The sequence below is a fragment of the Cupressus sempervirens genome, chromosome 5 (genome assembly GCF_028749045.1).
Source record: "Cupressus sempervirens isolate cs-2001-9-10 chromosome 5, ASM2874904v1, whole genome shotgun sequence".
NCBI lineage: Eukaryota > Viridiplantae > Streptophyta > Pinopsida > Cupressales > Cupressaceae > Cupressus > Cupressus sempervirens.
This window is the reverse complement of record NC_143122.1, coordinates 530,083,112-530,108,744: the sequence shown is the minus strand read 5'-3', so window position 1 is coordinate 530,108,744 and position 25,633 is coordinate 530,083,112. Positions and strand designations below refer to the sequence as shown.

Sequence of the window (25,633 nt, the reverse complement as noted above, 5' to 3'; positions counted from 1 at the left end):
GCTTCTTACGACTTTAAAGCATTAAACAACAGTTAGATCAGCTAGCCACTCATAATTACATGATGTTATCCAACTAAAATTTGTTCCTAATATATTAGCACCTTGACAATTCCACCTTATTGTGCATATCCATTATTCTAAATCCCATTGCTTTGTCGTCAAACCTTTCAAGGATCATGATTATTGTGCATATAAATACCATTAAGGATATCATTGTGAAAATGTTTGAGATTAATTAAATCTTGGCTTTAGTATTTAGCATTAGAATTGCAGCCTGTTGATCTCTTTTCCAAATCAGCTATCATTAGGTGTGTTGTCTTGCATTTTGTCACCACAAAATGTAGGTAACAGTACGAAACTTTTTCAAGCTTAGTTTCGCATTTCTGTGAGTTTAATTCGTTATTTAATTAGTTAGTATTGATCAACCAATCAGTATCAATTGATATAATGAATCATTTTACTAAAAGCCTTCGTCAAGTCTTTTTCGTTTTGCTTTTTGTTAAACCTTTGCTTGATTTTTGAAACCTTCACAGTCCATTCTTTATTTTTGAGTTTGCATTTGTTTTTTTTAGTCCTTTGGTTTTGCTCATGTCATGCCTTTCGATTTGGTCTAACCTAGAGGTCAATCGGAGTTGTCAATCAAGAGTTATGCCCGTTTTAGTGCCTCAAAAGTGGACATTTTAGGTGCAACAGCACGAATTAAAAAAATGATGTTATATTTCATTTTGACATTCACTTTTTGAAAATATAACATTTTACTCACTTTTGGTTATGTTTTTAAGTTATTTTATCTTTTAATTTATAAACTTAAAGTGACTATAGTGCACTTTATGTTATAATTTTAAGTTGGGTTATTTTTTAATTTTTCACTTAAAGTGACTATAGAACTATATAGTTACATTTTTAATTTTTTATTTTAAAATCAAATACTTATTTAAATGTCACTTTAAACTAATGTTTATGAATTATATTGATTAATATGATGCATAAGTGTTATTTTTGAACCATATTGATGACATTTTTATAAAAATAAGTGAGATGCATAACTTAAAAGCCTTAAAGTGGACTTTTTATGTGCATATGCATGTAAAAAAACTATGAAAAGTGGAAACTTTTCATGTTATTACATATAAAACTCACTTTTGAGAACACTTTTCATGCCATTACATCAAAAGCTTGGAAAAGTGGTCCTTTTTTATGCAATGACATGAAAAGTTGAGCTTTTGTGCTTGTGCATCAAAAAGGTGAGACATGTTTGTAAAATATGTAAATGACTCTAAAAGGTCTGATTTTGGACTCTTACACATTTTAAAATATGCAATGAGCTTCAAAAGGTGAGATTATGTCTAAAGACATTTTTTAAAACATGCAATGGACTCTAAAAGGTCCGATTTTGCCTGCCAACATGTTTTAAAATATGTAATAAATATAAAAATGTCCTATTTTGTGAAGAAAACATGTTCTTGCTCCAAAAACCTCTGATTTTGATCATAACTAGAGATTTTCTCCATGGATTTGGATGAAATCACTTGCATTCAAAACGTTTTGGAGTGGTGATCATTTTGCCCTCATAAAGTTTCAGTTTATTGAGCCCAAAAACCCGTTCAAAACTCTCAATCTAGGGCATGAGTTTGCATAAAACTCCATAAATCTTCAAGGTTTGATCACGTTTTTTGCTTGCAACCAAGTCATTTTTACCTTATATGCTGATTACATCATATTGTGATCATCATTTTGGTGTTAAAACATCAAATCGTTTTGCTTGGGGAATCACGTTTTTGCTTAGAATGCCCAGAAAATTGGGGTTTAAATCCACTTTTATGCATTTTGAAGCCACTTTTTTGCATTTTGATCCATGTATATGCATTTGGGGAAGTCATTTTTGCATTCACAAGTCAAAAATGACTCAAAAACATGCATTTGTTGACCACGTTTTTGCAAAAACGGCTCAGATTTTTGCATAAAAAAGTCATGCTTTTGTTCAAAAAACTCAAAAAAATGCATTTTCAGCCCATACATTTGATCAAGAGGGATTGTTTTTGAGTTTTAAATGCATGATATTGTCTTTAGAGACCACATTTTTGGCCTTCTCAAGTCAAATTTGACCATTGAATGTCCATTACATGCATGTATGGAAAAAGTCAAAAGGTTGTTTGAAAATCCGGATTTAACGGAGAATTGGTCTTAAGTCTATAAAACTTGTTATTTTGGCTCTTTCTCCTTCATTTTTGACACTTAATCTTCATATAAGTGGAATCTTTCTAACTTTCTCATCAATTCATGCTTATCTTGCTATTTTCATGCATATTATTGCCTGATGATTGCCATTTGTCCATATATATGCCATGAAAAGTGCATTTTGCCTTTAAAAATGATGAAAACTCTCATTTTCACACTTTGGAATTTTTCCAAACTCCAAATTCGAAATTACATGTTGAAGTGCATTGCATCTTGACATGTTTGAGTCTTTTGCCAAAGGTATGTGTTTAATTTGTGCATGTTTTTGCGTTTTGCTTGTTTGCATCTCGATTTTTTCTCCATTTGGAAGAAATTGCAAGTTCTTTCCCAAGAACTTGAGCATGTTTCACTTCACTCCACTTTCTATTTCATGCGAAAGCATCATGACATTCTACTTCCATCTTCCATGTCACAACTCTTTGCATCTCATCCGACGAATGCGATTACATGATTTCCATCTCATTCACCATCCGCACATGCATGTAATCCCATTTTCACTTATCTCACTTTCCTCATCCATTCGCACAACATGATTACACGAAATGTCTTACGTGTAATTGCATCACAAAGGTCCAATTGTGATTAAAAGTCACTTTTTGAAAAGTCAAAAAAATGTCATGTGCATATTTTCCCATGTACTTTGACCTTACTTTTCCTCAAAGGCATCTATAAAGTTCATTTTTGTCTCTCCATATGCATTCGCACTTCCTTGAGCAAATACCTGTTTTTTCACTTCCCATGTCATTACATGCTTTGCGTCTCTTCCATTTGCACTTACATGTAAAAGCTCGTCCACCATTCACCTTCGCTTTCCATCCAATCCTTCATCCCTTGTTGCATGTTGCATTTACATGTAATCTATTTTCCATGCAATGACATCTTGAAAGTCCAAGTCACTTTTTGAAAACTAACAATCTTCATTTGCACGCATTCCCATGCGCCAAACGCTTTACTTTTTTAAAAAATAAAAAAATGGTAAAGGTGCTGATGGAAAGTTGTTCAGAGTGTACATCCGAACATCATCAAGAAGGTCTTCAAAGTGTTAGAGAATCGATAATGTGTCAATCTACAAAGGAGAATTCACAACAACTTGAGCAAGAAAAGTTTGATCACATCAAGTTTTCAAATCACAATGGACAATTCATCAAAAGACGCGACACCATGGTTATCAAGGTGAATGCAGCGGTACAAAGTACAAGAACTTCCGATCCTGTTATCATCTGGGATAGCATCGTCAAATACAAGGCCCTTCAGAATTGTTTCCTTCTCTTCTGTCTTCTTTCTTCTTCTTTCATGCTTGTAGTTGAAGAAGATGTATTACATGAAGATGTGTAATTACATGTAATGCAAGTTACATGTGTATGTAAAAGATGTAATGCAAGTTGCACGTGCAGTTGCATGTAACCCTATAGTTAGACTAGGTCAAAGTTGGTTGAGTTGCTCCCACTTTTTCCTCCACCTTTTTCTCAACTCTTGCACCTATATAAAGGAGTGCCCCCTCATTGTAAAAATCATCTATTGTTGTATGCAAGAAAGCTCTGCCACATTTGTGCAAGCATAACTTTGATTGTGTAGTACAAATTTGGAAGAAAAATGAATAAAAGAAGCAATTGGATTCGAAGCTTTGACTGGAGGCAATTGTGATAGAGCAAATTAGAAGCTTTGACTATAATTTGTGTCTATTTTCTTAATTCATGTTATTATTGTGTGTTCAATAAAAGAGCATAGTGATTTAAGAAGCAGTCGGAGCCGAAGCTTTGACTGAGAGCGGCTATGGAAATATATAGCTAGAAGCTTGGTATGTAGCTTATACTTCTCTCTTAATTTGCAAAATAGTTAAGTTATTTTTACTTTTAGGAGTCTTTGTGCCCTAATTGTAAAACTTTTCCATATAGAAGTACAACCGGACTTAGAGCCAAACCGGTATATTTTCAGCTAAACTTTGAGTAAGTGAAAGTTTATCAGCATCACTGTTTCCAGCCATTGATAAAAGTGTAGTTAGAGATTCACCCTGCCCATTACTCGCTCCACGAGTAAGTGGATTCTTTCTTGAAAGATAAGAAAAAAGGATATTGGTAACACCCATTTTATGGAATCTCTCGACTTCTTGCTTACCTTGAGTTGATCCAAAGAACGGTGAGAAAGGGGAGCCTTCCCTTTAAAGTAGGAGAGACTCTATCTCACATGCTGTGGCTGGTCATCCTATTTTGCGACTAGATTTTTACTCAAAACTGTTAGTTGTAAAATAGCCACCCAACAAGGTGGAATCTTTCCCTATCATTCATTTAAACTTGTATCAACAATACTATAAGATGCATTCATTGATATATCATATTTATATTCCCTAGTAAACATATCAATTTTTGTGAATGTTTCAAATTGATCACATTATATCACTCAAATGATTGTGATGTCGCTGGGAAAATTACTGCATAGTCAGACAATTACCAGATATCATCTATTCCATTGCCATTGCACCTATTTTTTAGATTATTTCAGTTAGCTGGGTCTCTAGGATTTCTGATTCTGCATTTGAAGAAGAAAAATCAAGTATGCATTGTTTAGGTATCTGCCGAATTTAATGGTGGCAGTTTCTCCATACAAATTCTTGAATATCTACCTTGACATCTAGTCAATATTTGAGAACTACATAATAAATCAGTTTTCAAGTTATCGTCATCCAATATTTGGGAAAAAGATATTCTTTATTGATAGTTTTTAAGATTATTGGCAAGTTTGTTTGATTCTTTCTCATGTGTATCTTCTAGTTGGAAATTAGAACCTTCAAACATGCAAAATAAATCAAGATTCAAAAATGAAACAAAGGCCACAAGGAAATGAATGTATAAAGTCACCTTCACTAAAACCAGGTACCGGCTCTTTCAGGCCACGCATAGCTGACATGACTGCCACAAACACCAAGTAAGATGAAATGAATTATAAAATTATAAAATTTGATATTAGGAACTAAAAACTCAATTAAGGATGAATACTGAACAGCACAGTTAAAGAATGGGTAGATCCTACCACGAGAAACACAGTAAACTCTTACCATATATAAGTAAAATAAATTAAGGAGAAAGTTGAGAAACCTGAAACTGCAGGGGTGAGGATCCCATCAACTACTAGCATGGAAGAGCCAATAAGAACTAAAATCAGCAACAAAGTTTTCAGTATGGAGTATTTTTCTAAGCATTCCTTGATGATCAAGGCTCTTTCTAGCTCTGGTGTAGGCAGCTTCAGCTTAAAAGTTGAAATGTATGCATCTGCTGGCTGCTGGTTTGGTAGCAAACTCACCTTAGCGTACCTGCATATTAAAGAATATAATGCAAATGTGCCACCTGTAACACCATCATCACAATATCCATCAAAAATGAGCTAGCAAGCCCATACTCTCTCCTCATGACACGAAAAGCAGTATTGAGAATTTGAAAAGGAGAAACCACAAGACATAACCATCTTAACTCTTGACTATTTCTTATCAAATGTAAAATCACGAAGTTTTTTGGATAAATATAAAAAATAACAATCACATTTTAGATTTTCAATGCTTCTTCCTACAATGTAAAAAAAAACAATTCAGTGATTAAGTTATATTTATAAGCTTATATATATTCTCTATCAATATTCTCTCTTCAAAAATATGTATACATTCTTTACCGTCCATGAGTGTGCACTAACCTTCACCATTATCATTGGCTCGCAGTACAATGAACGCATACTTAATCAAAGGAATAAGAGCCAAACTGTACAAAATTAATGACAATGCCCCCAGAACATCGTCTTCTGTGGGTTCAGAAATCTCAATGAATGCTCCACTAAAAACATACAATGGACTGGTTCCAACATCTCCAAATACCACTCCAAGAGTCTGAAAGGCCAATCGTAGGGTATGTCCCATTGAAAGATCCTGCAGTTTAAAACATATGAAAATTGATCAGTGTCACTATAAATCATCACCTCTGGTTCAAGTTTTATATGCTGAATCTGCTAAAAAAAATGTTTAGTAAGAGTTGCATATCTAGATACCTTCTTCCTCTAGGTAAGACCTCCGAAACAAATAACAGCCAATTTTTAAGAAAAACGCATCTATTCCGGCATCAAGCACAAATGGCATTTTCCTCTGCAAATCGCATCCACTATTTTGAATAAGTGCACTGATTTTTGACACGACCTGTCTTTTCTTATAAAAGGTGTGTTTCCTTATTGCATAACAACAACAGCTATGGTTTACAGACCTTGGCTAGGCCAATTTGTGCAAGTATTTACAAAATCTAATGAGCAGTTTTCAGACCTAGCAGTTTTCAGACCTAGCAAAAAAATTGATTGCATCAATTAGCATCAAATTTGAGAATACATTTGAAGGTAATACATTTTGTGCCTCCAAAAACGAGGTGACTTTTCTGTTGGATGAGAATGATCCCTCAAATTAGAAAACATGAGGTGCTTCCACCTTCCAATTCACAAAAGTTGACAACTCATATAAAGAAAGAGATAAGAGCCGAGTAGGTGTAGGTGATCATTGATGTGGTGAAGGACCATTTAATTCCTTGTTATCGGAAAAAAAAACAACAAGGATATGCTGGATGTTCTAGTAAGTCATTACCAAACTGAGAATATAAATAACAAAGATGATATTACAAAACAAACTGAAATCCGTAGAGATGACTAAATAAATTCGATTACCAATTTCTTATAAAGGTCATACAATGTCATGACTAACTTGCAGTAGTTGGAGAGAAGGCTAAAATATAAAACCAGTGAACTCGGCATTGAATAGTCCCTTATCTTTATGGCAAGCATTTGTGCAAACCATAGTAACACAGGGATGCATCCCCCCCCCCCCCCCTTTTTGCCCCACGTCCCGGAAATGGGGATGCACCCAGGACTTGGGGACTTTGTTCTCCCATCCCCAGCAGCACCACCAAATTCCACCACCTCCGCTAAGGATGGGGGGACGTCCAAGTGTTGACTATTTGTGATTCGACTATTTATGTTCAATGTTCAATGTTCCAATTCAATGCAATGTTCAAGTATTTACTCATTTACATTTTTATATCTTATATTGGAATACATCTTTACATAACTAGCATTTTAAGTACCATATGTATAGTATAAACAACCCCTCTCATCCCCCGCCACCGTCCCCCCGCAGTCCCCAAATTACGGCCCCTCTATAAACTCGTCCTCAAAACTTGCCCCCCAGTTACGTCATCCCCCCATCCCCCAGGGCTATGTAACAATGGTGCAAGCCATTGCACAAAACCAGTGAGCTCAGCATTGAATGGTTCCTCATCTTTATGGCATGCATTTGTGCAAACCATTTGCGTCAAAGAAAATATTCTTGCTTTTAATAGGCTGAGAGATAGCTCTATCCACAAGGAGACTCAAAGTGAGAAAAAAACCAGCAAGAAGAGAGGCGACTATAATTTAGACCTCTTTGCAAAGGAAAAAAGGGAAAACCCTAGCAAGGGTGGTGGAAAGGATGAAGATTCATCCTCCCAACCAAGTAAGGACTTTTAACTAAATCAAGTGCTTCATTTGTCACAAACTCGGACATTATGCATCAGATTGTCCAGACAAGAAGGCCAAGGGGAAGCAATTGCGAAAGCAAAAGTTGAAGGGAAAACCCTAGCAAGGGTGGTGGAAAGGATGAAGATTCATCCTCCCAACCAAGTAAGGACTTTTAACTAAATCAAGTGCTTCATTTGTCACAAACTCGGACATTATGCATCAGATTGTCCAGACAAGAAGGCCAAGGGGAAGCAATTGCGAAAGCAAGTGAGAGCCTCTACATAAAATTTGATGAACAAGTTTGCTAGCAAGTTCGAAGAGATTTCCCAATGGATTTTGTCTTGCTCTGTAATGTCCCCTTTCTAGCCAGCACTAGTCAATCAGGGATAGTCTAATACAAGGTCCTCATAGACTAACAAGATGGACAGAGGATCCATGTTGCATTGATCTCTCAAAGCTTAGACAACATAATAGAGTGGATTGGAAGGTATGGTAGCACTATTTTATGATATTGCAAAAAGTAGTTAAATTAATATTTTACTCCAATCACAGACATCAAAAGTGGACTTTATGATACAAGTCACCTAGTCTCTTAGCGAGAGATTATGGGCACCTTAGGAGAGAGAGTGTAGTTGGAATAATGAAAAATACGTGACTTGACTTGGGCACCCTTTGAGGAGACAGAAAAAGTGGATTTCTGATAAAGAAATAAAAAATCAGTCAACATGGGCCACTCAAGTTGGAGATAATAAATTGAATTAAATCAGTTTAAGTGGGAAACCCTAACTGGGGCATATAGTTTTGGAGTTCGATAAAAAGGCAACTTGGAGATCATTTCGATTATGTTATGTTATGTCATGTTGAGTATTTTCTATTTGCCTCCTTTGAGGAGCTTGGCTAAGCCTGGGGGTTTTGAGTAGATTGTGTAAACAGAAACCTTCACAAATCACCACATTTGCAGTAGTGAAAGATCTACCAAGGGTGTGTGAGGAGATTCTACTCTAGAGGTTTCATTTGAGCAACAAGGAGATCAGCCTTTTGTATTTTTTGCTAGTTATTTTTGACTTAGAAGCTTGCTTGTCTAACTGTACACTTCTTGGCTAAATTTTGGAATTGGAGAAGCCTCATTCTTTTTGTTCAGTGCTATTCCACAATAGTCTCTTCAGTTTCAATGGTCTGAAGAAGGGGTTTCATCAGTTTCAGTGGTTAAAGGCATAGTAACAACAAGATATTAGATTATACAGCTCCCTTGATGCAAGTTCATTCTGGGCCAAGTCGCTTAGGTTTTGGTGCCCATAACTACACTTCTTGAGTGGCCAAAGCAGGCTACCCTATTGAGAGAGATTTTAATTTGGACGGAGCAAATCGTGTTGCAAACAATTTTCTGAGTGTCCTAAGTAGCTGCTATCTTGGTGTTTTCAGGCCAACATAACTACTGTTTGAGAGCCCTTCTTCATCCAGATTTAGAATATAAATGTTCTAATGTTCCAGATTAGGCTGTGACACTTACAATGGTATCCAGTGCAACCCAGCAACTCGTGCCCTCTGCCCTCTCGAACCCAAAGCACCCAGTGCGGGGACTTGGGGACCCATGCACCACTGAGATGCGTCCGGAATGCAGGGATGCCTAGACATCTCCAGGACATACAGAGGACTCCCGGGAGTCCATCGACCGTAACAAGGATGTCAAGGTGTCTCCCATCACCGACCGGCATCAAAGTCAAAATAAAGTGAATTGTTTTAACTTCTATTTTTTTATAATTGGTTCTATTCAAGTCTTAAAATGTAACTTGTAACTTGTTTTCTGTTATATGAATTTCTAAATTAGGCTGAAAATCAAACTAGTTTCTTAATATAGAAAAATAAATTTTTTTAATTACTAATTAGGCACAAAAAAATTCATTTTGTGAAATGAAGTGTCAAAATGGCCTCTCATAGTCATGATATCACTGGACATGAAATGGAAATTAATTCTGAAGGTTGTAAATCTATCAAAGTATGAACCTAAGCACAAGTCAAGTGACCATGGGGCTGATACAGAAGCCCAATCTTTTGAAATTGCTAGAGGACTAGCTAGCATAGATTGCCCCTCTCAGATGTTGACAGAGTTTGCTAGTGGTCCTTATGATCAGATTCCAGAAGTCTCCTCTCAAACAGTTTGCAATAAGAGTATCATCCGCAATGCCAACAAGTGGTGGCACAAGAAAAACAAAATGCAATTTTTGTGATGCAGACTAGTTTGGGAGCATTACTACAGTTAATGCACACTTGCTCTTTAGGACAAGATATGGTGTGAGTACTTGTCATTTTTTTATGAATGCTAAAATGTCAAGTATAGAATTGAGATAAACAAGCTTTTGGGCATTCCTTATGGTAGTGCAGTTCCGCTGCCTAGTACTTTGGTTGCTAGGCAACAAGTTTAGTCAATTCAACAGTCACAAGGCCAGCAACATACTTCTACTCATATCACACATCCAAGAGAAGGAACTATGCCAGAATCAGCTTCAGGACCTTCATCCATTCAAAGTTCAGCAGGTGAGGGCAGCAAGGTGAAATGCAAGGCAGGAAGTTCAAGTAACCCCGTAGCTGATTTGTTTAATTTGCACATGAAGGATCAGATAGAGGATTCCATTGGCAGATTCTTCTTTGTCAATGGAAAACCATTGCATGTAGCTCGATCTCCTTATGATTAGAAGATGATGTAAGGTGGCGTGGGGGGATGAGAGGGGTGGTGGGGGGCCATCGTGTGTAAAACTATGTTACCCTAGGTTTCCGGGACGGATTTTCTTTTCTCGGAGCAGGGGACGGCAGGGGACGGCAGTGGGAACAGCTATATAAAAACTAGGAAAAAATTTTAATATACAGGGAAATTTTAAATATTCATATAAAAACAAGGATAAGGCATGCTTATATAAATTATAGAACCTTAACATATAATGTGTGTGTTAAATAATTTAACTTTAGAGTTCACGTGAGAGTGGAAATCAAACAAATTATCAAAACTGAAACATTAATTTTATGGGACAGCCAAGGGAAAGGTTTCCGGAAGTTTCCGAGTTTCCAAGACGGGGGGGCGCGGGGACGGGGTCAATTTTTGCCGGAAACGCGTCCCCGAGTAACATAGGTGTAAAACCAGTATAACAAGATCAATTTTTCGATGGAGAAAATGAAGGCATGTTGGATGGAGTCTGAATGTAGCATAGACATGGATAGGTGGACGGGCATTAGCCATCTTCCACTCATCAATATCATAGTTACCTGCACAGAGTGCCCATACTTTCTAAGGGCAATTGATTGTTCTAGGCATTGCAAAGACGCTAATTTTCAATTTCACATCCTTAGGGAGGTTATTGAGGAGGTTGGGCCACAAAACGTGGTCCAAGTAGTGACAAGTGTAGCACATATGTGCAGAGCTGCAAGGAAATTTGTTGAGGCAGCCTATAGACATATTTGGACTCCATGTTGTAAGCATGCCATGAACAATGCAGTCAAGGACATGGGAAACATTGACTGAATTAGAGTTGTGGTCAATAAAGTGAAACATGTACAGATGTTTGTAGTGAGTAATTTCACAATAAAGTAATTAAGTAGTTGTTAGGAGGAGTTGTACCAAGTGTCACGTTGGTTGGTATTAGTAACTAACTTGAGCACTATATGTAGTATGCATATGGAATAGTATGATATGGTAATTCTAGACAATAACTAATATAGGTACGTAACTTGGTTTGGTACATTTAATAAAAGACATATTTTACCATCTTGTGTATTGTTCAATTACTTAGATACGTGTGATGATAATACTGTGAATTCTATATGCATAAGTTATCAGTAACATTTCTAGCGCCATTGTCGGGGAACGAACCCGAGTCACCCACGTGACAGACGAGAATAGTCACCACTATACTACAACAACCGAATGAATGCACTAAGGCTTCTACATGGGGCGCATACTAAACAACTTGCAGCCAAACGAGATGTACAACTACTAAAGCAGCAATGCGCCCGTCTCACGGCCTCAACCACTCCAGTGGCAGCGTCAATTTCAACTTCAGCTCTAGGGACATCTTCTCACTCCTCTTCCTGAGCTTGCTAGTCGTGTGGAACAACTCTTTTTTTTTTTGAGGGGGGGGGTGATGAGGTAGTGAGTAATTTCACAATAAAGTAATTAAGTAGTTGTTAGGAGTTGTACCAAGGGTCGCGTCGATTGGTATCGGTAACCAACTCGAGCACTATATGTAGTACGTATATGGAATAGTATGGTGTGGTAATTCTGGACAATCACTAGTACAGGCACGTAACTTGGTTTGGTACAATTAATAAAAGACATTTTATCATCTTGTGTATTGTTTCAATTACTTAGATAAGTGTGATGATAGTACTGTGAATTCTATGAGCATAAGTTATCATTAACATTTCTACCATATTGGCATAAACGATGTTTATCTACAACCACAACACTTCACATGCACTCTATAGGAGCTTCACGAAGGAATCCCAAAAACCAACTGAGACTGGATATGCATTTCATTACATTTGCTTGGAGAGAATGCTTGAGCTGCAAGAGCCGTTGCAACTAGGTAAAGAAATTGGGGAATTACAAGTAGGAGAACACGTTGAAGTGAGCTTTGTGACAACTCCAACATGAAGAATAAAATACAAGTATTCTATTCTCTCTTGAACAAGGAAACTTCAAATGCTAAACAATGTAACAAATGTGTGATCAAATGAAGCAACCCCAAGGTTTACAATGCGAACGAGCGACTTTATTTTGGATACTACTCAGTTAAATGATGTGATAGGCTAGTAATCACCCCAGGACTTACGCTATCCTTCCTAGACTTTATCAATTCTTCTCCATCATGATGGCTAGAACTTGGAACACTAACTTGACTTAATCTTCATATAAAAGACAAAAAAAGGATGAAGGGTTTAGAGAAATCTACTCTACGTAAAAGACAAAGAAGTATGAAGGGTTTAGAGAAATCTACTCTATTCTAAGGACAATGATATCAATGGGTGATGCTTTGATGAGTGAGTTCCTTAACTAAGCTTTGCTTCGGCAAATGAATCTACACAATGATGCAATCTCCAAAGATAGTAAAGGGTTTTTTACATTGCCAATATTCATCCAAATACCCAATACTGGCCTGTTAACCTATTTTTCAAACATAGGCCAAAAAAATTGAATCGACATATGTATAATTCTTCTCTTTGAGTTAATAGATAGGTGTGTACCTCCCAAATTCATTAATATCTGATCATGCCAACCTTCAAAGTTCCACCACCTAATACAAATGCATGAATGCATCTCCTCTCTATCTCTTTGGTGACACAAATAAGGTATGATGAGAAGTTCTCTAATTAAGTTTATGATCACATAGTATGGGTAAACTCTTAAATATGTCAAAATGTTTAGAAACATGCCATTGAATTAAGAAAAGTTTTTGAACATTAGAGGTCATTCTTATATAGGTTGAAGATGCCTTTTGCGTGGCAACTTTAGGCAATTATATCTTTGTTTAAGGCAAATTAATGCTTGTTTTTTGTATATCCAAGTTCACAAGTATTACTGAGAAATAGCAATGCAAAGAAAATTTTATCAGGGTTTTTATAAAACTAGCGCTTGCACAGGATGAGCTGCGATAGTATAGCTGATAGTAATAAAAATATATACAATTTTTTTTTTTTAAACATTAAATCTATCAATCCATTGAGAGACAGGTTAATTTGGAATATAAACTGACTTTTTGTTCCTCTTAATGGTATTCAGTCTTTTATGTGTTGTAAAATAGGGTTGTGGTATCTTATTACGTATTTCTATAGTAGTTGTTTTTATAGGCTCAAGAGCTACTTAGTAGGCTGAAACATGCATGGCAAGAATTACATAATCAAAAACTATGTGCATATTGATACTTTGAGATGATTTGAGATCTTCAATGTTTCTAGATGGAGTAATTATGCACTAATAATAGAAAATTTCTACCAATTGCACACAAAATTGCTTTGTGTACAATATATTGAATACTTTAATTGGAAATGAAAACCACTATAAACAATAACAATTTGAAGTTTGTATACAATCTTATATGTAAATTATATTAGTACAATATAATATATTTTAATATACTAAATTAAATAATTAATATAATTTTAATTTACATAATCTGAAATTAATAAACATAATATTATATCATATACATAACAAATTGTAGTGTATTTTATATTTTTTTATTTAAATATTATATATTTTATAGCAATATAACATTGCAATCTAAACAAAAAAATCTCAGTAATAGTAGTGATATTATATTACAATAAACTGAAACAGAATTTCTAAATTCACACCCAAAAAAGCCTTCCCATGAAACCAATCAACAAGATCGGACAATTTCAAATTTTCTAACTATACACTCCCACCAAAAAACCCTAACCCTTTCCTCCTATTACATCAACTATCCATCATTACATTAAAACTTTACATAACAATTGAAATTATAATCTGAATTTTACATTTTGTTAAATTAATATTATTCACTGCAGGATTTCTTAATCATCATTCAACAAGATCGAAAGAATGATAAATGACAGATTCTAACCTTCAGAAAATAGGCTATGATATCTGAGTGTGTCAATATTGAGAGTTGAAACACATTTTTCTCACTAAAATATTGTGGGTGGGTTGCTTTTTTGGCATAATTACTATTCAAATATGCACTCCCTAAATTTGATAGAGGCCTTATCAACATGAAAATAAAGTCACTTAGCTTATATCTTTTTTTAGCATTGTTACTAAACCCGAGATGGCCAGCTGTTTTGCTTCTTTCCCATTCCATATCTTTGAGTCCTCTTTTAAATGTTTTACCAAAATCCATTGTGTGTTTGTTTTAGGTAGTAGTTAAAACTTATAAGTTGTTTCAAAAAATTAAGAATAATATTAGTTGCAAAAAATCTGTTTATATATTTAATTAAATTACATTTATAACTTATTACAAAATATCAATTTAAATAACTATTATACTATATTTTAAATACTGAAACTATTTCTTAAAACATAATTTCTGAAAAAGTTAACCAAGAGAATTACCATTTTAGTTGGAAAAGGGTAAAATTATATACTTAAAAATTATTAATATTTTAAAAAGGAAGTTATCTAAAACCATAATTATCTTACAATAGTAATATGAAATCCTAAAACCTAAACGTAATAATTAATCGTCACATGCAAACATTTATTTCCCAAAGTCATTGTCTAGCGATAAATTTAATACACGAATCCTATTTAATGTCGATAAAAAATTTTGTGGGAGTAGTTGTAATTATGACGTGGATATTTGAGAAGATATGACCCATATACACACATGTTGACTCCTTACTTTCCTCTCGAACAACATTGTAGAAGCAGTTGCATGAGACAATCCGAGTGGGCAGTGCCCACATAGTAAAAGCCTATTGGCTAATTATCAAAGTTATTCTAGACACTGATACCTATTGGAATTCTTTAGAACAACTGAGAGGGGGGTGAATCAGTTATCCAAGGTCCAGATGTACAATTAAAAATTTTCACAACTTAGTGAACCCATATCCATAAAACATTTTCATCATGCATGCATCTATTAGATTATGCAATCACTTAACCTTGTAGGTTATTGTCAAATCAACTTTGCAAAAATGTAAAGATGAAACATAACAGATTCAATAACACATTGGACACAATGATTTAACGTGAAAACCCAATTTGGGAAAAACTGCCAGTTACATGCTACTCATTCTCACTCTTCTGAAGTGATGCCCTGTGAAAGGCCAACCCGTACTCCAAAGGATTTACCCTAGATTGGTAAAATGATTAGAAAGTAACAATAAGGCTTGATCTGATAACAACTTACAACACACTTGAAGATTACAAATCTCTATTTCAGTCCTCCACTCTGCTTGTGTAATATCCCTGTCCAAATCTGATTGAAACTTGCTATATTTGCTTTTAGAAATTTTGTCGAACACTTGTACAGCAGAGGGATATATGACTGATTTTATTTTCAGTTTGTTTTAAGAATAAGAAAGATGACTTCTAATATCATAGGATGACTGAAAAATGACTTCTCTTCTGCTTACTCTACACCTAAAATTAAATGCAACTCTTTTTTTTGTTTTTTCTTGATGCAATATATGACATCTATTCAATGCAAATTAACACTTACAGCCAAGTGACATTATGTCAAACAGTTGGCATGCAAACTAACATTATATTTCAAACTTCAAAATCGATATTTTGCTGATATAAAATAAGGTTACAATGCCTCCAACAATCTAACTAGACTATCCATATAGAACAATGTAGATGTATATTCAGATAATGCATAAACATTAAGATAAAATGAAGGGAACCTGAGATTGGTAGGCAACTTTAAAACTGATCAAAATCTGTCATGCATCGTAGCGGTATTGTTCACAGCATTGTAGCAATACTATTCACGACCATTGTAGCGATAACACTATTCACAATTCCTATAGCGATGACATTATTCACGATTCTTGTAGCGATGATACTGTTCACAATTCCTCTAGCGATGGCACTGTACCAAATGGGTATAAACTTCCTAATATGCCTCTGAATTAGCTGCTTAACTCCTTCCAAAGTGCAGATTAATTGAGGGCATCAAATGACCCTTAAATCCGAAGTGTATCTTCTTCATGAATTGCTACAAAAACTCAATAAGCTTCAATGAGATGACTGAAATATCACCTTCAGCAAATGCAACAATATCAGCTAGTAGTTTCACAGCCTCAAAGTTGCTAATCAAAGAGAATTATCGTTCTCAATGACTAAAATGTCCTGCAGAAACCCTTGGCTCCACAAGTGCACAAGCAAATGTCAATATCAAATCTGGATGCCCTACAATGACGCTCTCTCCTCTATTTATTCTATTCCTTCACCCCTTCTAGAAGAATATAAAATATTATTTTATTGCACTTTTCTAGAACCTTCCTCCTTTCCAACAATAATTAGTTGTGCTTCTAGAAGATTCCTTTTTCCATATAATATAATATTATTTTAGTGACTTATGATTTAATATTTATTTTAATCACTTTTTAATTAAATTAATTAAATATAAAGTCACCTTTTAATTTTTAAATTATTTAATGACTTTATAAGAAATTAATTTAATTATTTCACCTTATTTCTCCACTTAGCCTTCAAAGAATGAAAGGCTAAGAACTCCATTGAGAGGCTAAAAAGATGGGGACATTACAACTTGGCTTTCACACACTTCAGCTCTGATAGCTTGTTCACCCTTCAAGCATCCATACCCTTAAGCCTTCTTGCTTTGCTTGCCAATGCAAACACTTATCTTAGGTCACTGAATGAAGCAATACCCTAGACTCCTTGTCTTCCTTAGATTCTTGCACATAACAACCTTTGCTTCTAACCAAACATCTCTATAAATAGAGAATTAAGATCTTTTGTTGTTCATCCTCCTCCGTCCATTTTAGGGTTAGGTTGGATTAGGTAGGATTCAATGAATCTACCCATCATTTCATTTCATTCACTTCTAGAAACTTCTTCAATCCTCTTAGAATTCGCCTCAAAACAGTTCACCATGAATTCGGTCTCACCAGCTCATTAACCTTATCTTCCACACGGTTCACACAATTCAAGAAATCAAACTTGTTGGCTTAGATTCATCGAATTTTCAATCTTTCTCATGATTTTGTCACTCGGCATTAACTGGCTTCTAGTGCTTGGCACATATTGCGTTGCTCGGCATCAACTAACAAATCACTCGGCACGAACTAAAGTTTACTAGTGCATGGCATCAACTAAACTTTACTTGGCTTACACTATGTCACTCGGCTTACACTGAAATTGACTTTGCTCGACTCCAATTGATTTTTTGCTCGGCTTAAACTAAGTTTTCTCGGCACCTACTATGCAGATTGTTAAGCTTGGCAAACATACTTTGTTTAACTTGTTCTTCAAAACTTAATCAGTGTAACCATCATTTGCAACCTTAAGTGGATTATCAATGCACTATAATACCACTGTCTTAATTGATCCTTGTACTCCATTTCCATATCATAACTCAAACTTTCCTCTAGGTGCTATTGTTACCTCATTTAATCAAATCATCTTCATCAATCAAACAAATGATAGTAGTCAAATCATATAAGCAATTGTCTAATCAGCAAGTAACAGGTTTGACATCAGTGACAAAACAATGATTGAAACACATTTATCACAATGATTGAAACACATTTATCATACTTGTATCAATCTATTTTCAACAATAGCAACTTTGACAAGCAAGCAGTTATTTAATAAAGTTTCTTTGGAAGTCAATCAATGAAGCAGTCACTATCTTAAATGGTAACTTAAGACTCTAAAAGGAAATAAAGACACCAATGAGTAATTTCTATAAATTGTTGATAAAGAGTGAACAAAGATCGCAAGATAGGTTCACTCCAATTGATTTTCAAATATCTTCAAAGTTGCATACATTATCCAAATGTTTCCCAAAGACTGAAATGGAAATGTTGGAAGGTTTTCAACCTTTTGAAAACCCAATGTGATGTTGACATTCCAAACAAAAGAATGCTTATTATAAGTTGCCCAATCATTTTAAGGAAATTGTCAAAGCTATTAAAAACTCCAATAATAGAAAGAACTGTAACATGTGGTCAAACTGTTGGAGTAACCGCTTCTCCGCCCATACTTAGTTATATGCAAACTGGTTATGTTCTTGATTGCCCATTATGATGGTAAATTTTATGAGTGGAAGATTGGCAATGGTGTTAGCAGCGACATGTTCCAACATACACGGCTGTAAGGAAAGATGTAGAAGCATGGATCTTTGAAATAGGCTATTGTCATCCATCAAAGAATGATGGTGTATGAAATTTCATCAGATTTATAATTTTAAAATGCTCTAATATAAATGCATGCAGAATTTGGAATCAAAGACAACATAGCTATAAGTTTCTGACAGGACCTTGAAGATAGATGTCACCATAAGGTACAATGATTGCAGAGGGTATACATGAGAAAATTGAGTTGTTGAAAGGCATTAAAAACATCAAAGCTAATATAATCGACAAGCGTAAAGCCAAATTCAACTACCTTTGCCTATGGTGTCCTTGTTTGCACAAAATACTGGCTTTATTGGTGCCTGTAGCAGCTGAATGCACTTGTTTTATGGTTCTTGTATCTATCACAACTAAATATTTCATAAAATTCCACAAAGAGCTTTCACCTCTAGGAATGAAATGTTACAGAGGCAGAATGCATAGAAAATGGATATTGAAAAGAAGCTTTCAAGATCTTTGAATTCATGAAGTAATATGTATAAATATTCATGGAAAATGCAGAATTGTAGACAACAAACCTAAATTGTTTGACAGAATTCCTCAAAGATTTGTCATTGCACTTGAATGTTTTGTCAAGATGCCTCGAAAAAATATGCCGACTCAAGCCATAAAAGCATTTGAAGTCGGTCATCTTTGTCAGATAATTTAGTTCGAAGTTACCCTGTAGAAATGGATGTAAATTGTAGAATCATAGACACAACTGTCAACGTCTGAACTGTTCAACAAAATTCTTCAAGGAGATGTCGCCTTGCAGAAGGCAATGATTGTAATATTTGCAGCGAAAAAAAATTGATGGAAAGGTTTTAAAAAACTTTCAAGCAATGTAATTGGCAAGGGAAAACCCAAATTCCACAACCTTTGCTAGCATCCTACTCCCGGGAACCAGTATGGAAATGCAGAGTAAAACACATGGACATGTATGGGATGCCTAGAATCATACATGAAGTGTGTGAACTATTTGGTACAATGTTTCAGATGTGTCATCTTATGGATGTGCAATGATTTTATTAAATCTACACAAACTCAATCTGAGTTAGATGAATTTAGAAACCCTGCAACAAATGCAATCTGTGGAAACATGGAGATTTTTGCATTGGAAACATATAAAATAATAAGGTCGCATACCATGCAACAGTGGCAGGACTGCACAAAATAGATCTGGTTGAAAAAGGAGTGGCAATTTCCTATGAAACACATTTGTGAAAGATGATGTATAAGTTGTAACATAAATTGGTTACTTTGAGAGTGATAAAATAGCAAATTTTTATGTGTAATGAAGAGGTCAAGTTTCAACAATACGTAGTGCCAAGGATTTCTTTAGAAAGTACCAAGAATGGTCTCGTGAACATGCAAAGCAATTGGTTGCCCCTGTTTCATATTACAATAAAAAACTTTCAAGCAATGTAATTGGCAAGGGAAAACCCAAATTCCACAACCTTTGCTAGCATCCTACTCCCGGGAACCAGTATGGAAATGCAGAGTAAAACACATGGACATGTATGGGATGCCTAGAATCATACATGAAGTGTGTGAACTATTTGGTACAATGTTTCAGATGTGTCATCTTATGGATGTGCAATGATTTTATTAAATCTACACAAACTCAATCTGAGTTAGATGAATTTAGAAACCCTGCAACAAATGCAATCTGTGGAAACATGGAGATTTTTGCATTGGAAACATATAAAATAATAAGGTCGCATACCATGCAACAGTGGCAGGACTGCACAAAATAGATCTGGTTGAAAAAGGAGTGGCAATTTCCTATGAAACACATTTGTGAAAGATGATGTATAAGTTGTAACATAAATTGGTTACTTTGAGAGTGATAAAATAGCAAATTTTTATGTGTAATGAAGAGGTCAAGTTTCAACAATACGTAGTGCCAAGGATTTCTTTAGAAAGTACCAAGAATGGTCTCGTGAACATGCAAAGCAATTGGTTGCCCCTGTTTCATATTACAACAGAGAGATTGTAAAAGGGTGTGCATCTATCAATCTTTATTTTACTTGTAGAGAAGGTTCCTCAAATAGTCGACATGCATGAAGAGTTATTGGAGATGCTTAATGTTATTGTTGCTAGTGACAATAATTTGGTATCAAATTTAACTGAAGGAACACTGAGGGTATCAAATCTTGAGTTTGAGAAGGGATGAAGGAAGATAAAGATTCTCCTGAAGAGGTCAAAGCCATCCAAGGAGCAATCTGCGTCATTCATTTCATACATCAAAGATGACCTTTCACTAATGATACATGTTACAAAAGGTGGACATTTAATTCCAGAAAAACGAATGACTTCCAAATTGGAATTGGAATGGATTTCTTCAAGGCCAAGTTCATGATTACAAGAAGACAGAATGATCGCCCTAACTAAACTAATGACTTTTACTTTCTTCAAAAAGTAGGAAACTTCAGATTCTCATTTTGTAAAAGCAACTTATGTCACTCATTGTAAGCTTAGCTTTTACGCTCTATCATTGTGAAAGTTAGCTAAATCCTAACTTATAGCTTAAAATGGGTGGTTACTCTTAGTGTCAACTTGCGTAGTTATCCTAAGTAACCAGTTTAAGAAGCTAGTTATTCTATGTAACTCTCTAGATAGTTATCCTAACTTCCTAAGTACTTACCCAGGTGCTTATTTTAAGTGGTTATGAGTAAATTACCAAAAGGAGACTATTAATACAAGCTCATTTGTAATGTACAAAGGAGACTATTGTACTCAAAACTTTTTGAACTTGTATATTTTCAAGAAGACAACAAAGAATGCATTTAGTTCGTATGTCTAGATATGTTCTTGAGTTATCATTACTAATTTATTGTGTGTTAAGTTGGTAATGTGTTTGTGTATTTATGGAATCCATAGGTTTTTTATTTAAATGGCATATGTAAGTAATGAAATCATGCCTTGGTACCTTGGTCTGAATGTGATAAGATAACTTTTTTTTCCATGTATATTGAAATTTGTTATCTTTTTTTTATTATTGCACATTCAAACTTATTATGTGCTCAAACCCCTTGTCATGCATTATTCATTGTGAATCTCAACTAGTATTTGTATGTCTACTATTGGGATTTATGTTAACTATATCATTTTGTTTTTTCATCTTTCCTTTAGGACTTATAGATGAAAAGTACAAAATTACAAATACATCTATCATAAGAGGGAATTGCCCCTCTCAAACGCAAAGGAAGATTGAGATCTGATTGCAATCTCTCCAACTGTTGGCATAATTGTTACTGTTCACAGCAAACAACAAGGTCATTTTGAATGAGTACTCGCAGTGAATAACAAATAAGATATAAAATTGTCTATCTTGCATCTGTTGCTTAACAAAGTCAGATTCTCAATGATCCTAAACAAGTCAACTTCTTGAATAGTTTCTATGGTGGCTTGCACCTTGTTCAAGAAAGGATCCATCCTTCCCTACATCACACTCTGAGAAATATTGAAGAGAAAGATGGAAAAAAATCAGTTTCTTTCTCATGATCATTCACTTAAATCAGCATTGAGCAATGATAATTATGCTTCTTCCTCTACACTTGCTGGTCAAAGAAATCAAGATCTTCATGATCACAAACAGACTTAATTTCTGAAAAGCTTCTATGACAACATACAGGTTGATCCCGATAAAATATACCCTTCTTTGCTTCAAAAATTGCAAGAGATTAAACAAAAGGATGAGGGAAAGAATCATTTTCCTGATGATGAACACAATTTTTATTAAGAAATATTACAATCCAAAGCTTGAATGAGGTTCATCACAACATGCATGCATCAAGACAATAAAGTTACATCTCCTCATAAGGATGCATGTAAAGGGAAAAATCTAAAAGAAGTCGGAAAGATTGAATAAGAAGATTGCATTAAAGATTATGACCATTGCTTTGATTTTTGTAGCAAAGAAGAAACCTTCCACCAACTTGAAAACAAGGAGCTTCAAGAAGAGACATCAAATGCTCTTCATATATGCAGGCAGCCAAAGATTAAAGAGAAATATGAAGAGATGCATAAAGCTGAATTAGATATTATTTTTATTCTAAGTTGGTGTCTTGATGCTTCCGATGATGATTTGCTTTGTGGAGAAGATATTCATAATCCATCATTGATCACCCAAGAGGAAAGTCTTGATGATGAAATCAAACCTCTAGTAGCTGTTGGAAAACCTTGTACTCCTGTGATAAGTGAAGAGGAAATCATAAGCAAAACTTTGCACACATCTTCTTGCCCTTCAGAAGTAGAAGCCTTCACTTTTGAAGATATAAATAGACCCTTGTTGAGTTATATAGTTGATGAAAGGTTTGATGATCAACATCAAGAAGTGTTGAGTAACAGGGATCGTTTTCTGTGAATGTAATAACATTGCCATTTTTATAGGTGTGTTCCAAATGCAGATTTGAAGACTTAATAAATATGAGAGGAGAAGAGACATGTCTCTACCATTAATCATCATTAGACAATAATATCAATAACCATATCTATATATATATACACACACACAATATAATACATATATAATATAATATATATATAATATTATATATAAGAATATTTGTCTAAATGATGATTTACCATCAACAATGTATCTCATGATTGAATCAATCCAACTGAAGCTACAAACTCAACACTCCCTCTTAGCTAGGGAGGATTGTTATAGAACGCATTATGCTCTCAAGCATATGTAGAGGTATCATCTCAATATGATATTCCTGGAATGGCATATCAACGTATACCCATCAACTTAGATGTTATCTTTCAATATAATCCAAAGTATGATTCAATAAGAATTATCAATCACATGATATTCATCATACTTATATTCTTTTGGTATGTGCACTGACATCAAATCCTTGATGCCTACCAAAAGAATATGTTATCTCTTAGAAAGATGTGTGTTATTTGATCTCTAGCACTCTGGGACAACAACTGAATGTAGTCTATCGAATAACAGAGCAACAATTATAGTATCATTAATGTCATGAATCGATGCTTGATAAATGAGAGGAACTATCACTATATATATAGCCCGATCAGAGCATGATCATAAAGTATCGAATAGCATGAGATATCAATATGTAAAGTAAATCAAATATATATACATATATGTATGTATATCTATTTACACATGCATGTATACACATATACATACATATATGTATGTTCCATATACTGATATCAGATCCAACCGATGCTATTACTTTAACACTCCCTCTTAACGAGGAAGGATATGATCAATTTCTTAATCTCATATTTGAGTTTGCATAAAAAATGCTTATACACAATTATATCCCTTTAAGAAAATATACTATCTGATTTCCAGCAGATTCTGGGACACAAACATAGTCAATGAGATAATCAGTCTTGATCTCATTATTTCCAACTCAATCCAGAACTATCTTGATTTACTTATTGGCATGACTTTCGGCACAATCTAGGCCATCAAGTTAATGTAGTCTATCATGACAATGGATCATGAATACAACACAACTACCAAAATATCATGATTTTCGGCTCATTCTGGGACAACAATTTAATGTAGTCGATCATGATGCATTTTGTTAACATGATTATCAACACATTTCAGGACAACAACTTAATGAAGTCTATCATGATAACACGGTCAAGCTATTGCTAAGATTGTCACCTTAGAATAGCGACCTCACACATATATCAAATGAAAGATCGTCACCTTTCATGACATAAATCACAACAGCATCATGTAGTAACTCACATGATATCCACCATGAACCAAGTCAGAGGGTGGACCCACCATAGCTTCTCCTAGAGGGTGGAACAAGGGTTTTCACCTACTTCTCTCTCACAGAGGAGAGTACATTACAAAGAATTTCAATTTGAGCTTCTCGCTTATAGAGAAGAGATCAATAACAAGGGATCACACCTCAAAATTCTCCCTCTAGTTACCTCCATTAGAAGCTCTCTTCACCCAACGATGTATGTCGAACTCCCTTTGAATCTGATGTCAGTCTTCTGACTTTCTGGTGACAAGTCATCACTTACACAGGGGGCGTCACTTACACAAGGGTAGGCCCATCAAAATCATGTAGTCACACACATGTATTTTTAGACTCCTTAATATATCAGGATATTGGCTTCAAGAGCCTCACTTTATTCAACACGATTGTCAATTGACTAATGAATTCTATATCACAACTTCTTTGATGCTACTATCATAAGATTGAGTCTGCACAATATTTGGTAGCATGTATAAAGTACCAACCTTCTTTTCCTGCAAGAATTTACTCAGACGTAAAGAAAAAAATATCAAGGCAAAATAACTCTTATAGTATGTACAGAAATACAATTAAGAGAGAATACAGTGAGAAGATGAATGTGATACTCAAGGTTAATGAATACTTATCTGCACATCCTTCATACAAGTTTCTCAATGAAGGTCCATATGCATCAAATAAGAAACTATCTCCATATAGCCATTTGTCAAATAATAGGAATGAAACATTAGTTATTCTTTCCCACTTCAATGTAAAATTCCCACTCATTCCATTTTATAGATTTTTCAGTCATTATCAACCTCTATATCATTGTCTTCTTTAAATTTTCAATACGGTGAACGTACTTTCAATTCAACTTTCTTAGTGATGAATCTCTTGCCAAGTTGAATATCAATTAATGACTAGTAAGTATATTGATACTTTCCTCCAAATTGATATATGACCATGCAATGAAACTTATAGAAGGAAATTTGATGTCAAAACCTCCAAGCCTCTCCATTGAGAAGATGTGAGTAACTCTTATAAATTTGAGTTTAAAGATATTCGATACATCATGTACCATCGACCGAGCTCTTTACAATATGTTTCTCTTTATATATATATCCTATCCATTTTTGAAGGTTTCTCATCACAATAGACTCTGGTCGCTTCCTCCATGTCTATCATTTGTGACGGTCTATTTATATCATTGACAGCATGACACACTTTAATGTTTCCTTTATTTAATTATTTCCAAGTCCTTTGTCTTATCATGTTTGATGATATACGTGGAA

The 25,633-nt window shown here is 34.7% G+C and overlaps 1 protein-coding gene across 1 annotated transcript in view; it reads right to left on the bottom strand.

Annotated features, from left to right (window-relative positions):
- The window catches only part of LOC149557035 (putative potassium transporter 12), a 133,404-nt gene that overhangs the window by 60,584 nt on the left and 47,187 nt on the right, over nt 1-25,633 (bottom strand). The window contains exons 2-4 of the mRNA XM_089831687.1: nt 5,920-6,148; nt 5,331-5,579; nt 5,094-5,144 (exon numbers count right to left, since the gene is read on the bottom strand). Of these exons, the coding sequence (XP_089687813.1) occupies nt 5,094-5,144; nt 5,331-5,579; nt 5,920-6,148 (529 nt within the window). The remainder of the gene's footprint in view (nt 1-5,093; nt 5,145-5,330; nt 5,580-5,919; nt 6,149-25,633) is intronic.